We start from the raw sequence: 15,595 nt of genomic DNA, 5'->3' as shown, positions 1-15,595 counted from the left end.
AAACAATCAATCATGTGTAAAGCCAAACATCCTCCCCTGTTAGGTGTTCCAAGAAAGTGAAAAAATCAGTAACAGCAAACAGCTTGGATACAAGATTAACCAAATTACCAGCTATGCTTCTGGGACAGCCCCCCAAAATCACTACAGCCTATCAGAATTTCAGATGCCTGCATTTGCTATCTATACTTCCCTTTGAATTTCCAATCTAAATATTTACATTAGAAAAGTTCTAATAAAAGAGGTTGCCTTCAGAATGCTTTTTTTCTCTGGAGTTCACTCTTCATTCTCTGTTTCAGTAGTGCTTTTCTTTAATAGCTCCTTCACAGTAAGAAAATTCATACCATCAATAATAACAGTGCCTCTATAATTCAGTATGTAAATATGCATTTAAAGACTTTAAAACACAGTTTGATCTAGTCATTAAAAACCTGGAAATCCATTACTGTTAAATTTAGAATCCAGACCTAACATGAAAATCAATACCACATATATTAAAACCCCCAAAGCTATCAAATTAAAAAAATAATATTAATTAAAAAATAACAAGAATTAATAAAATACAACTCCTTATATTCAACTGACCAAATTTCTTTCTAAAGAAATTAACCAGGCAATCAACATGGAATTTGCTTTTTCACTATTCTATCATGCAAATTCACAGCATAACCATCAATTTAAGCTATAAAGAATAATAGTGCACCTTTAGCAAAAGACTCAATAACTGTAGGGATTTACAGTAATTAAATCAACAGGGCAAGCATACAGCATTTATAAGCAATCTGGTAAATATTTTATTGTGTTTTTTCTTCAAGAATAATTTTGAATTAAGGAATAAAACTTCAATCTGAAAAAGTTACAGCAGTTTCTTGCACATCTAAAATTTCTAATATAATGAAACATTCCAGAAAACAAGAAACATTTTCATCACTGTATGTACTCAAACAACATTGCTAACTTATTCAGATGTTTTCATGCATTATTACCAGAAAACACAAATCCGTTATTCTGTTATAGTCTATCATCAAAAAGAAAAAGCTATCTAGTGAATAGTTTGAAAAATATAAATAATTGCAAGTATTAAATTATTAACACGGACACACTGTCTGAAGTACAATTTTAATTTTCTTAACAGTTCCCTTTGTCTATTCATGCAAGGCCTGATTTCAATCTTTGCCTATATGACACAAGACTTCTGGCATAGCAAGGTTTTCCAAGGATGTATACAACATGTATACAACTGAGAAAGCAGAAGTCCTTTTTAAGGGCATACTGCTCTTCCAAACCTGTATGCTTACTTCTAAATGCTTGGTGCAGTTTTTTTCAAGGCAGGAAGGGATGCTGTAAGATTTATTGTATTGGTACAAAGCATCACTTTTCTGCTGATGCTGTATTGACTAGGGAAGTTCACAGAATACACTTACTTCTCTAACAGCACAGGATCCTCTGCTCTCAAATGGTTTGTCTCTTTCTCTAAGCACATGTGAAATATCTAATAAATGTTACATGCCTCAAATGGACTGCTTTGTCTCTTCCTTGGTGGGCTTTCAGTGCTTGATTTCAAGCCAAGGTCTTTGCAGCTAGTGAGCAGCATTTTTACAAATAAAGGATCATTAAGTTATGGGCCCAATCTGGTCATTATTAAATCAGCAGACGCTGAATTAAATTCAATTTTCAATTATAACCCACAAAAATCTCACAGTGGAAACACCTGCATTACAAATATTACAGAACGTGACTCCACTTGTCAGCAAAATGTTTCTATTTATAGCAACAGGAAAAAAGTAGAGCTGTAATCCAAAAAAACATGGCCAGAACACAACAATCATCAATCATCAATTGTTCCTATTGCTAGTGTTGCGATTTCCAGCGCTGACCCATTAGAAAGGGATATCTCCGTTTCCTTTAAAATCTTCTCACTTCAACCTTCTCTCATAGAATATAAATCTCATATGGAAGCTTGAAACTGAAATGTTTTTCTTACCAAATGCTATTTTCCTTCATCTTATGCTGAGAATGAATGTTTCTTCTTGATCATTCAGTGCTAAAGAGAAAGAAAAAGTGCATATCAAATTTTCATTCTGTCCACTTTGACAAATGCTCTTTTTCATATTAAAGCTTAAAGGAAAATGAAGATGCTAAACTTCAAAATACAAGTGCAGTGAGTCCAATTTCTCTACCTGTGCAGATTCACTATATTCGTTTTAATGCATTTCTTGAGAAAAAGAGGCAAAGAAATTATGCAGATGCATAAAGAGCAGAGCATACCACAGGGAAAACACTGGTAGAATAATGAGAGTTGGGATCCTAGTGCAGTCAGATTTTGAATATTTTGCCATGCCTGTCTTCAGTGACATCTCAGTCAACAACCAAATACAGGTCTGAACAGACTGTTTTGCTAGCTGGCATGTCACCGGGGACTGTCACCAGTGCTTAGATGGTAAATTGCTCTGAATGAAAAGATTTAAAGCACTTGTGCAAACCTTCAAAATGCTTTTTGGATGTCAAAATTATTGGTAATACTATGGCATGCTGAGAACAAAAAATGTCAGATGATCTAATATAAAGCTACCTTGGATAATGAAAGACTTGAGGAATTTTCTGTTTCTCGCCTGGCAACAGTGCTTATCCAAAATACTTAAGGAAAACATATTAAAACCATTTCAATTCCTTGTGCTACTCTTCTAAGAAAGCTTGAAGCTTATTACAACTAAAATTAGTTTTAAGAAAGCAGTCGAACCTTGGAAAAAACATTCTTTTTGCCTTTCAGCTGCTTAGCCTTCCCTGAAGATCTGCCCACTACCTTATAGTCTAATTTTTTTTCTATGTAACACCAGTGACAACTGTGTCATGCAGAACACTGGGGGTTTATGCATACAAAACACATTTTAGAGGCATTTAGTGCTGCAGGTGTTTTATTGAAGAACGAATGAATAAACCAGCCTTGCCAATTAAGCTCCTCTGGAAATGGTAATCCATTGAAATTTCAGGTGTCAAAGCAGAGTAAGATTATAAAATATGCTTCAGAAGAACCCTTAAACTAATGTCATTTTAAATGTATACTTTTTAACGAAGCTCTGAAGCACTTTAGGAGTTATTTTTTAAATGTCTTCTGAGTACCACTGCAACTATTTTGTAATAGAAAAGGAAAACAATTTCAAGTACTGTTGACGGAAGGGGATTAAAGATCAAATGCATCGTACAAAAAAACGAAGTATTCACTGCTGATGAAACACTGTAGGAGAACTTTATCCAACACAATACTGGGACATGCTAACTGTTACATCCTAATAAATATACATGTAAGCAAAATGCAAAAAATTATATTAAAGTAGCCATCACCAGGTCCCTAATAAAATTCTATTACAATGACTTTCTATGAGACAATAATAATAATAATTCTTTAGAATAATAGGTGTAATACAGCAGTTACACTTGCTCACTATACAAATACTAAGTCCACTAGTGAGAGACTGTCATTAAAGCCGTAGCCTATACTCACACAGCTCCACAAACGCATGGCTGTTACATTAACACATTATAGATAATTGCATTTACTGTAGTTACTTTAAAGTATCCGTTAACAAAATCCATGAAATTGCCCAAGAAGTGGCTTGGTTTGTACATATTTTACGTATTATATTACAGCAGCATCTTATGCAAAGATGACGCTCTACTCCTCTTGGCACTGTACAAATAAGTGTAAGTTGATTAGCTCCGAAACGACCAATACAACAAAGCACACTGTATAGCTATTGCAAATTTCAGCTTTTTACATAAACTACCTTATGTATACCAAGTATGAATGGTTTGCATAGTTGCACAGTAATAGTTATTTACACCGGGGTTTTAAAAATACAGCCAGCCAACATTTAGACCTGCGCTCTGCTTTTTAAGAATCCACAAATATAACTCATACGCTGCTAGCCAGATATTGCTCATACATTTAAATTACAGCAGGAAAAATAGGCTATCGCTTAACTTACATTAACTGTAAAATACACTGATTTATCAAAAAATTAATTGTATTTAAGATTATTTTTTTTTTTAATTTGAGGGTAAATGTAGAAAACTACATCAAAAAACCACTATTAAATAAAGCAAATTTAAAGCAGTAGAAAAATTAAGTCTGAACCAACTTGTGCTACTTGCTTTGTCTGAAGTTGCAAGGAGAGAAAAATGCATTTAAATAATACTAATGCCCAAAATAGATTATATTTCTTCTGATATTTTAAGAACTATTTTGTATCTATGAGCTCTTACTAACGGTGTATATCTATGAGAAAACTGTCACTTTTGAAAGTAAAGGGAATTAGCCAGTAATTCATAAAATTCCAGAGATGCTTGAGAGCTTCAAGTAACAGTGAACATGAAAAAACCTCCACAGGCATACTGATAGATACCAATTCACAACATGCTTTTACAGTTGGTGTATTTTTTTCATTAAAAAAAAATCCATCCTAATTCATTTCATGATTAGAAAAAATACATTATTTAGTGGTGGCCATTGGAAGGTTCTTGCTAACCTTTTCATATGTCAGAGTTGCATATTAAATGATGCATTTTGAATTTTTTCTTTGCATGCTTTATCTATTTACGAGAAAATGCATTCCCGAGCAAGTAATAAGCACAAGTAACATACAATACTGAAATACACCTATTATAAGCTTTAAGATAAATGTAAAGTTCCATCAAGTTACTCAATGTAGATCACTACAGAACTTCACAAGTACCAAGATCCTAAAATGAAACAGTAAGCACTTATTAAATGCTGCATAGATTTACAAGCCTGAAGCTTGCTGACTACACAACTGAGCTGCATTTAATTTCATTCAGGACACAGAATTATATTTCTTTATAATAAACAATTCCATTCAGGTAAAATTTTCTTTAGCCAACAAACTCCACGACTTAGTTTGAATGATTTTTTTTTTGGTTTACTTTGGTAAAGAAGACCTTAAATAAATCCTATCAGCTTGTGCCTTCCCAGCAAAGTAGACCCTAATATCTGTCTTGACATTTCGCAGTTGCTTTGAAAGCAGACTGGAGATTTTGTGCCAAGTGAAACTGCTCTCATCGTTGATCAGTGTAATTTTCCTAAGATATTTCACAAAATAGTAAAACATTTATGTCTCTAAGCTACACGCTTGCATAAAATTTTATTCAGATTACTACTGCACAGCTATTACTTGAGATACTATAAAGCTATCCACATTCTTAGATGTTCATACATTTCTCATCAAACAGCAAACTTTAACACAACAGTTCTTCTAAGACTGTCAATTAAACGATTCAGATAAAGTTTAGATGCAGTTTGTATAAAAAAAAGCCTCTCTTTTCTCATAAACTGCAATCAAAAATAACTTTACAAAATTTTCAGAGACTTACTGAGATCATAAGTTTCCTAGCATGTAAAACTTTAAAGTATTTGTGCATGCTCACTATTTGACTTCCTTCCTTGTGACTGAGGAGCTGTTAAAAGGAGTTACATTGGGTCTTTTTTAAATCTCAAGGTAGTCTATGACATGGAATTGTTGTCATCATAATTGAGATATACAAGATCAAAAGTGGCACAGAGGAACATAACATTTTTTTCCCAAAAAGTTGAGGCAGCTTTTGTTGAATGGTGTCTGCATTGGTAAATTTTTTGTGAACTCTGGTGGCTTTGCAGCATCAGAGAGAATCCTTTTTTTCATGTGAGATCTTGAAAAAACACTTCCCACATGTACAGACATGTAAGGAGAAAAAGAAGTAGCAGCTTGTTTCCTACATACAGCCCAACGCCATGCTCAGCTGCCCAGTCTCTCAAAACAAAATTGAGCTTGATGTCACAGGGAGGCACATCCCCATCATGTTACAAGCACATCTGAGATTTCTCCAGGGAGAGGGAAGCAAGCACGAGGGTAAAGCGTAAGTCTACTTTTCATGCATAGCTACTGTGCGCTGCCCTGTGTCCGCAGCGCTTTGTCAGACATCCGAGTTGGAGCTGAGGTTTGTTAACCTGGGGTCTGCATTGATCTCATATCTGTAGTGGTAGCCCTCCATATGATCCCTACAGGCATCTCTGATGTTGTGCATCCACTTTTTGATTCCTTTTCGGTTCAAATACAAAACCAGAAGGAAAATGGCCCCAATGAGAGCCAAGACTATCCCTAGGAAGACATATGAAGTCTGTAGCTGGGATGGCAGGTCCATGGGCGTGGAGCAGTCCAGGTCCGAGCTGTCGATCTTCAGCAGGGCTTTGCCCAGCATCTTGTCAGGGTAGGCACAGGTCAGGGCTTCTTTGCCCTCCACCTGGTCGCTCTCCTTGAGCCAAGCCACCATGTCCTCGATGGCGCAGTCGCAGACCCAAGTGTTGCGGGCCAGACTGATGCGCCGGAGGGCAGGCAGGCTGCGGAACTGGGCTAGCGTGCCGTTCCTCAACACGCTCAGGGAGTTGCCACTGAGGTTGAGGCTCTGCAGCTGGCCCAGTCCCTGGAAAGAGACATTTCGCAGGCCCACCAGGGAGTTGTTGCCGAGGTCCAGCTGCCGCAGGGCAGGCAGGGCGGCGAATATGCTGGCGGGCAGCAGCAGCAGCCCGTTGTCGGCCAGCTCCAGGCGGCTGAGGTTGCGCAGGACCCCGGACTGCAGCAGGGTGGTCAGGTTGTGGAGGGTGCTGTGGTTGCGCAGGGACCCGCGGAGGGCCAGCTCCTCCAGCGGGCTGCCAGCCCCCCCGAAAGCCAGCGGGCTGAGGGACGCCAGGGGGTTGCCGCTGAGGTCCAGCTGCCGCAGGGCGGGCAGGGAGGCGAAGGCGTCGTCCTCCACCGCGCGCAGGTGGTTGGTGCTGAGGTTGAGGGCGCCGAGGTCGGGCAGGCGCTGGTTGGAGAACGCGGCGGCGGGCAGGCTGGCCAGGGGGTTGCCGGTGATGAAGAGGGTGCGCACGTAAGGCGGCAGGTCGGGAGGCACCGCCGTCAGGTTCCCGTTCACGCACTTCACCGTCTTGGCCGGCTCGGAGCACACGCAGAGGGCCAGGCAGCTGCGGGGCTGCTGCGCCGAGCCGCGCCCCAGCAGGACGTGCAGCAGCAGCGCCAGGCGCAGCGCGCCGCGCCCCGGCATCGCGCCCCGAACGGCACCCGCAACTTCGGGCTCCGGGCGGCGAGGCGGCTCCTTCTTCGCCGGCAGGCGCTGCCTCTCCCGGGCTGGCTCCGCTCCGCTTCCCACGGCGGGACCTGCGGCACGGGAGGAGAGCGAGAGGGCAGTGGGCGAGACAGGGCAGGGGAGAAGGGAAAAGGGAGAAGGGAGGAGGAGGGGAGGGCAGGAGAAAAGAGAGGGCAGGAGAAGGGAGAGGGAGAGGGCAGGAGAAGGGAGAGGGAGAGGGCAGGAGAAGGGAAGCGAGAGGAGTAGGGAGAGGACAAGGGAGGAGAGAAGACAGGGGAAGGGAGAAGGAAGAGGGCAGAAGAAGGGGAGAGGGCAAGAGAGGAGAAAGGAGAGGGCAGGAAAAGGGAGATGGGAGGGAAAGGGCAGGGGAAGAGAAGGGAGAGAGGGGAGGAGAGGGGAGGAGAGGGAGAGAGTAGGAGGAGGGAGAGGGCAGGAGAGGAGAAGGGGAGAGGGCAGGGTAAGGGAGAGGGCAGCAGCGCAGCTCCGCTCCCCCGTGCCACCCGCCCCGACACGTGGCTGCCCGCTCCCGGGGGGAACTCGCCGAGGAACAAGTTTTCCCCGGCTTCCCGCTCACGCCGCCGCCTTCCCACGCTGCCTGCACGGAGCGGAGGGAAGGGAAGGCTCCGACCCCCCAAGCCCCGCAGCTCCCGGGCTGCACCCCGGGGCTCTCCCCTCCACGGCCGGTACAAACTCCCGCACGCCAACCCCCAGCGCACCCGAGCCCCGTCCCGTGCCCGCCGCGGTCCCTCACCTCCCGCCCCGCGTGCAGGGCAAACTTCGACCGTGCGAACCTCCGGCACCGACTACCCCGGCCCCACCGCCAACTCCGCGCCTGGCCCTGCCCCCGCTGCGGGACAAACCACCCGCCCGGGGGTAGCCGGGGAGACCCACCGCCCGCCCTCACACCGGGAGGCGGACACGACTCCGCCCGCGCCCCGCCCGCATCCCTCCCGCTTTTACCAATGCTGCCGCTGTTTCTGGCGCGGGGGCATCCACTGGGAGGGTTCACTTTTCTCAGCCCCGCTCCTGTCTCCTCCCCCTCCCCGGGCCAGGTGGTGCAGCCGGAGGTATACCTGGCAGCCGAGCCGCGCTGCTCCATGTGCGGCTCCGGGAGCTGCCTGGGGCAGTCGGGATGCCGGGCGCCGCTTTTCCCCGATCAGGAATGGGAAATCCCGAGGAATTTCCAGCGCTCGGGTGCGGGGAGGAGGCGAGGGCGGTCCGTGAGGCTTCCCCATCCCGGCTCTCCAGCGAAAAATGTTTCGGGGGAAGGGAGAGCGACACCAGCAACGAAATGCAACCGACAGGCTCCAAAACTAAAGCAAAAAAACCAAAAAAACCCACAACCGGGGATCTTTAGAGAGCGTAACATAGATAACATTTTTTTTTAAATGAAGCTGCAAATTGACAATTTTAGCCTGAGATTTATTCTTTATCGTGGTGAGGAGGAAGCCTCACAGCTCTCTGTGAGAGGTTCAGTTTTAGTTGCTGTGGCTGTCCCAGAGCAGCCTGGGCGTGGCTGAACCACCCGAACGCGGTTCTGTAGGACCCAAACTCGCTTGGGTTCCTCCACGGAGCGGGTGTGCGAGGAAGAGGTGAGCACTGGGTGCAAGTGTGGGGGCTCTTTTGAGCCACTGGTGCCTGTGAAGTGAAAGCAATGGTTAAATAACATACAACTAATGCAGAAGACATGCCAGGATATTCAAATAGGTGGTTTCAGCAGTGTGAATCATAGAATCATGGAATAGTTAGAGTTGGAAGGCACCTTAAAGATCATCTAGTTCCAACCCCCCTGCCATGAATCCAAGGACTTTGGGTCTGTGACTCCTTTGGGCTTTCATTACTCTTGTGATGATTGCTTACACCAGATTCCTTTCTTCCCATATGTAGAGTTATGCTCCTTCTGCTTTCCTTTGTTTTGTTTTTTTGGTAAAGTCAGCAGAAAGCTTACAGCTGTCAAAAGCCAAGGGGGAAATGGTCAGATTAATCCAGTATGATGTCTGGAAAAAATCAGTGCCAGAATCTGGGGAATAATAAACTAAACCAGTGATTTCTACAGGATTGTTCTCCCCTCTCTGGCCTTACAGTGGTATTATGGTGAAGAAAAGTCGTATTGGCGTGGCAGACAGGAGCTGCTCAGCTGGTAGACCAGAGTGTTATTTACACAAAGACTGTGGAGAAAAGGAAATGTGGAAAGGCTGGAGTAATAGTGAGATCTTGGACTCACAAGCACTTCCAGAAGTTTTGGGAGTTGTTGCTTTGATGATGAGTCAGAAAAACAATGGCACTACTTTGCAGGATTTTTTAGTTTGTTAAAATGTATTTGCGTTCCAGATCCACATGCCTGTCAGTATGATCCTAGGAAAAGCAAATAGGTGAAGATATGCTGCATTTTGTAAGAGAAAGATATGTTCTGCTAATCTATTTAAATTCTTCAAAAGAATCAAAGAAAAAAACCCACCCAAACTGGCCTACTAGACAACAGTGAAATTCAGTGACCATTAAGACACATCTTCCAAAAGAAGACAGCTTTAAAAATAGGTAACTGAAAATATTAAGAAAAAAATCTGAGATAGGTCACAGAAATAATACTTGTTGAGCATACCCATAACCATTTTGAGTAAAATGTTTACAACATCATTTTTAATGGAATAATACCATTAAGAGTAATTGCACTGATCTGCTCATCATGCTGACTGAAGTTGTCCTAGTAGCTCCTGTCTCTCTGTGACTGTCTAGGTGGGCTTGTGCCTTTTGCCCTGCACAACAGAGTAGCTCTTTGGGCAGTGAACATAGTTTTGTTCCATGTTTGTGGAGTGCTCCCTGACAGGTGCTTGCATGTACTGCTCTAATGCAAATAATAACTCACAAATATTTTCCTATTGTTTCCTCTTATTCCAATAGTAAATCGTACCTGACAAGCCTGCTTCAGCTTGCAAGAGAAAGAAAAGCTCTTGCTATTCTGCTCTCTTCTCTTCTTCTTTAAATAAAAACAATTTTTCTCAGAGGCTTCTTTCAGAAAGGAAACAGTACTTGCTGGTGAATACACTTATACTGATCGATTTTCCTGGATTTGTTTGTAATCTGTACTAGGAAAAATAACCAAACCTGATGTATTTTCAGGTCAGCTTTGGCTATTACGATTGACCGACTTGTGAGTTTGCATTGCACAGCCCATAGAGTCTCATCTCCTAGTTTTTTGCGTAATCTTTATGCAAAACTTCTGACTGAGTTAAAATATAGTATTTGAAAAACATTGTCATGGCTAAAGAACTCAAACTGGAAGAGGATTTACCATAAGGAAACTGTTCCTGTGCCTGTTGTTTCTATGAATTGTCTGAGAAGGACACATTAACAGGGGGGTCAAAGCAACACTTAAGTGACTCTGCTGCTCCAGGCTGACGCTGGGTGAAGTGCTGGTCATCTGGAATCGTGAAAGAAACTTCTGGCTGTCCTCCAGAAGATTAAAGCTTGCTTCGTATGACAGTGATGAAAACTACTTACTTTTACCCTAATACTTCAGCTTCCCCAAAGGGAAATTGTGACACCTACATAAAGAAATGCACTCACATGGACAACCTGTGATAACTGTAATTGAAATTTTTGGAGTCACTACACCCCTTTTTAGGCTTTCACCTTAGCAAGGAATGTAGTGGCATTAGTAGGTTCTCACGTCACTTCATTGTCCTTAGGAAAACTTGGAAGATTATTGTAGACACTGAAATTTAGGGCTGTTAATTAAGTTAATTGAGATTAACTCCATCCTAAATAATCTTCACAAAGCCCCTTGACCAGATACTAAACAATACTGGATGTCTTTTATGAGATTCTGAGTGTCCTGACTCCAGCTGATGTCCAACAAGTTGGAAGAGCGTGGAGTAAGACTCCATGCAATAACTATAATCTTTTCTAAATATATGTTTTCTTTATCTATGTTTCTTCTGTGAAGTGTTTCTACATTATCTCACTATCGTATGAAGTTAGGCAGCACTTCATAGGAAGTGGCTTTGGAAGAGTATTTTTGATTATACACCAAGTGAGCAGTAGCACAGAGACCAAAATTATTCTGTTTTACCAAAAATATCTTCCTACAAAAGTGGAAGAACAAGCTGCAAGTTCCATCTGTTTCCTCACACAGAGAGATCCAGCAGGTCCTCTAAGGGACACCTTCTGTTTCCTTGAGGACTGAGTTTCATTTGAAGAAACACCATCAGAATTCTTAAGATGGTGCCGTAAAAATACTTAGGCAACCAAATGCTGCCTTGAATTCTTGTTTGAATGTGGTTTTTTAGCATCCACATATTCACACCTATAAACATTCATGTGCCAATTTTCTCTTTAGGTGCATTTAAGCTTATGAATATAGTTTTTCATTTTCATTCATATAGTTATTCATTTTTATATAAATGGAAGCAATACAGAAGATAATCTTCAAGTAATGTTTTTTAATTTAGCACTTTGTTCGAAACACAAAAACACCCTATCCAAACATCTTCTGGTCTGTTCTGGCTTTCACCGTCTACATGGTGAACACAGCATAAATCCTATGACTGTCTATGCATCTATGCAGAAATCATGCAGCCATTAATTGCTGTACTAGATAAGCAGTTTGCATTTTCTTATATACCATCCATTTTTATATTGAAATACCAAAAGTCAGTCTAATACAAAGAATATTGTATTTTTAAACTGTGGAAATGTTAAACTTCCCCAGTACTAGCAGAAAATTATTTTAGCTAAAAGTAACCTTTTTCTTTTTTTAGTCTTTAAAAATAGGTTAAGTGAGTATGTCTGATGATATACTGTTGTAAATCCTGGGGACTTCTACATGCCCTTAGTGGAGACTGAAGGGTTGATACGAGACAATGTGTCTCCACTTGAATATAAGCAGCGCGAAAAACTGGTGAAAAGGACTTGTTACGTGGTCACCTGATTTCTAAAATTCCATCTCTACACCCGGTAGCAGTGACTTCCTCCAGCTAAGCTGGCTACCAGTGCTGGGGCTGACGTCAAGAATACACAAGGAAAAACGACTTTGGAAGAGGACCTGCTGTACACCAGGTGCTGCTGTTGTGTGTGCATCTCTCTCTCTGTACTCCAGCTCTGCATGCTCTGACATGTAGTGAATCTGCAACAGGAGCCAAATAGGATAACCGCTTACATGTTCATCAGAATATAACTGAGAATTTGACATGCTTAAACAGGTTAGGCTAGACTTTCAGTCTCAGGAAATCCTGCTCCTTCTTTCCTTGCTCAGGAATGATGCACGTCTTTTATTTCAAGCTACCTTTGATGGATTTCTCTATGGATTTTAGAGTTTTTTTCATTACTTTAATTTAAATAATTTAAGGTTTAGTTCTGTGACTTAGACAAAGTTCCATGTAAATTTTAGTTAGATTAGCATAAGTCACTACAGCCAGTAAAACTGTTCCTTCTGCAAAATAAGCCTTCTGATTTTAGTCCTTTTTGAAAGACCAAAAGGATTACTGATTATTCCTTGTTCCTCCAATTCTCACTGCTGGGTGGCTCATGTGAACAGGCTTCAGCTGGCAAACTTGTGTATTGTTCATGTCCATTTTGGATGTCTTTTCAAGGACAGCAATCTGGAAGTCTGATGGCAATGTTGGGAGGTTGGCAGAGTGGATTATCTGTCGGATTAGTGTTGCTCTCTGCCATAGGGAAGCCTTGCCGCACACAGTCCCTTTCGGCTGACATTGAACTCAAAATCCTATGTTTTGGGACAGCTTACAATGTTGTCTTAGTTATAGAGGTGAAGGCACCTGGTTAGATTGTGGTGTTCTGTTCCAGCTGACATCTGCTACTGGTATCTAGGGGATTTAAAAAAAATGGCATAGATTAGGGTGGTCGCCTAGCTACAGTGGGGGAAAGGAAGGGAGAGCTGAAACACGTGGTTTTCCCTGCTGGCTCCAAAAAGCAGAAACCCAGATCTGCAGGGAATCTGGGCCAATGTGTTCCTCACACTTCAGATAACAATCCCACTCATTCCTCACTCTGCAGGTTGTGCCGTGCCGAGGTTTTGCAGCCGCTCGTCGTGCCAAGGGTGTTTCCCGGTTTGCTCTTCTTCCCCAGTGGGTAAGAATGGTTGGCTTCTGCACCCAGGGCTGTGGGAGCTCTAACTGCAGAGGACTGCAAATTTGGAGCATTTCCTTGTAAAGCCTTTTTCATGAAAACGTGTTCATCTGTTGAAACTGAAAGTCTTTGTAGAGAAGAGTTGACTTTGATGAATTCCCTGTTTAAAAAAAAAAAGGCATATGAAAGGCTCAGCAGATTTGAGAACATATGGGGTTTGATTCTCCACTGTCTTACACATTGTGCCATTGTTTACGATCTGACAAAGCAGATGTAAAATGCAGCCTCGCTGCCTGGTTAGGATTTGCCTCCACTTAGTTACAATTATGATTGAATACACAAGATCTACAAGCCTGGTGAATCAATTCCTTGCTTCTTTTCCTCCATGATCATTGATCCTTTGTTACTTGCTTTTGACCACCATGACTCATATAAGTTTATATAGTCCTCTTCTACTGAACCCTTCCTCTTTTTCTTTGCTTTCGCAGCCTTCTCCTGCTATATCTCCAGTCTTTGCATCTTTCTGGGTTACTACGTCCCAGGTGTTTTGAAAGGAATGCATATTTAGAAATTGGAAGGGAGTGGGAGGAACAAGGAGGACAGTGATTTTTTTTTGTGAGGATCGCACATTCTGTCAGCATATGAGGAAGATGATACTTTCCCTCCCCTTTAGCACCGCTGACTACACCTGAAATACTGCATTCTGTTCTGGCATCCTAGGACTAGAAAAAATGACAAGAAAGAAAGACGAGTGAAATAAAAGAGCAGTAAAAATGGTTTGGAGACTAGGTATTTACTGACTTATGTGGAAAAACTAAATTAACTTTTAAAAGGTATGGCTCACCTAAGCAAAAATCCACAGAAGATATCACTGTCTGAAAGTAGATTGTAAAATTGAGTGAAGATAGTAGTTGGTTATAGTAATTCAAGGTGGGTAGAGATGATGGGATAAAATGCAGAAAAGAAAAATACATGCCTGATACAAAAAATAAGCTTGCCTACACTATAGAACTGTCTCCTTAGTAGTGGTAGTTTACCGTATCTAGTTACAGAAAGTACTTCCAAATTCATAGTAGGTTTCCTGTGCTGAAATCAGTTGAATAAAACAATGAAGATATAACTTCAATACCTACCTGTATTTCTGCCATGCTTGAAAAGAGTCTTGAAGACCACAGTGGTGGGTGGGTATATGAAAATCTATATGTATGAAGGGCAAATCTTTGACTCTTTCTGACTGCTTCTTGCAGCTTTGGGAATCTCTTTTCCTTAGTTTACGATTGTCAGCACTTAGGGGTTTTGTGCAATTTCTCTCTATTGCTTCAATACAAGAACCTCTCACTCAAGTCCAGTCTTTGTATCCCTTGGAAGTCCACTGTCTATCTGTAAGTCCACTCTGGTGAGAGATGGAAAACCAAAAGGACTAAGTGGAGTGACTTAGTGTTTCAAAAGGAACGCATGTCCTTTATTGTTCATTTCTCTGTTGCTGTGAGGTAGTGGCCAAGAATCACAAGGTTCTCTGCAATTATATGTAGAAGAGTCTGTTTGGTTCTGTCTTTCTAATAAAATTAATATCAGGAACAAAATAACTCAGCTTTCTCTGTGCAAGCATGCATTCTTGAAAATATGCTTGTTTTAAGAATTTAATGAAATTTAAATTTGAATTTAAATAATGGATCATGATGGGTGTCATCACCAGCTAGTCAATGAAAGTTAATGCAGCTGGGTTTACCTAACTATTTTAGTGTCCTTTATGGTTATTATCTGCATTTTACATTATAAAGTCTGTTATAATTATCAGTTTGATGTCATAAATCGTTTGAGGTCTTCCCCATTAGGTTTATTATTCCTGAATGTAAACTGGGAAGAACTTCAGTGCCAGAAAAAGAGCCAAAGTCTTATTGTGGTATTGAGCAAAAGTCAACCTAGTCTAGCTTTTTGTCTCTTAAGGCAGCCAACACGTTGCTGAAGAACAACACGATATGCCATACAAACATGAACTTCACAATACTTTTCCCCAAGCTCCAGTGATTTGTGCATGAGACACTTTAAAAGGAAGACCTAGAAAAACTTCAGTACCATGAACATGGGCACTGTTAGCTGAATTTTTTCACTTGAAACATTTTCCCATCAAAAGATTCTCCCTTTCCTGAGATATTCTTCTCTTTTAACCTGAAATTTAAAAATGAAATTATACATCTTTATTATTTTGCATAAAATAATTTTACCTAAAAAAGTAAAACAGTTAAAAGTTTATATCATCTCTTTTAATTTTCTAGCTCTGAAAGATTTTAATCGTAGGAGGCCAAAAGAATGGAAAAGATGGAAGTGAAGCAGCAGACCGAATTGAATCAGTACAATTCTGTGGCCAAACAGG

At 41.6% G+C, this 15,595-nt stretch overlaps 1 protein-coding gene across 3 annotated transcripts; it reads right to left on the bottom strand.

Annotated features, from left to right (window-relative positions):
* Nucleotides 1-335: 335 nt before the first annotated feature.
* On the bottom strand, nucleotides 336-8,248 carry TPBG (trophoblast glycoprotein). 3 transcript variants are annotated; one of them, XR_008449398.1, is made up of 3 exons: nucleotides 8,095-8,248; nucleotides 5,386-7,205; nucleotides 336-2,041 (listed from the first exon to the last, which is right to left on the bottom strand). XR_008449398.1 is itself a non-coding variant. In XM_054063966.1 (2 exons), the coding sequence occupies exons 1-2, from the start codon at nucleotides 8,231-8,233 to the stop codon at nucleotides 5,965-5,967; spliced, it is 1,380 nt and encodes a 459-aa protein (XP_053919941.1). In that variant the 5' UTR covers nucleotides 8,234-8,248; the 3' UTR covers nucleotides 338-5,964. The 3 variants fall into 3 exon arrangements, 2 of the variants coding, with proteins under 2 accessions (XP_053919941.1, XP_053919942.1); XM_054063966.1 differs by having other exon boundaries at nucleotides 338-7,205; XM_054063967.1 differs by lacking the exon at nucleotides 8,095-8,248 and adding an exon at nucleotides 7,886-8,025 and having other exon boundaries at nucleotides 339-7,205.
* Nucleotides 8,249-15,595: the final 7,347 nt, after the last annotated feature.

Source organism: Cuculus canorus, chromosome 3 (assembly GCF_017976375.1).
Source record: "Cuculus canorus isolate bCucCan1 chromosome 3, bCucCan1.pri, whole genome shotgun sequence".
In the NCBI taxonomy this organism is placed as follows: domain Eukaryota; kingdom Metazoa; phylum Chordata; class Aves; order Cuculiformes; family Cuculidae; genus Cuculus; species Cuculus canorus.
The sequence above is the reverse complement of the archived record's forward strand: the minus strand, read 5'-3'. Positions and strand labels throughout refer to the sequence as shown.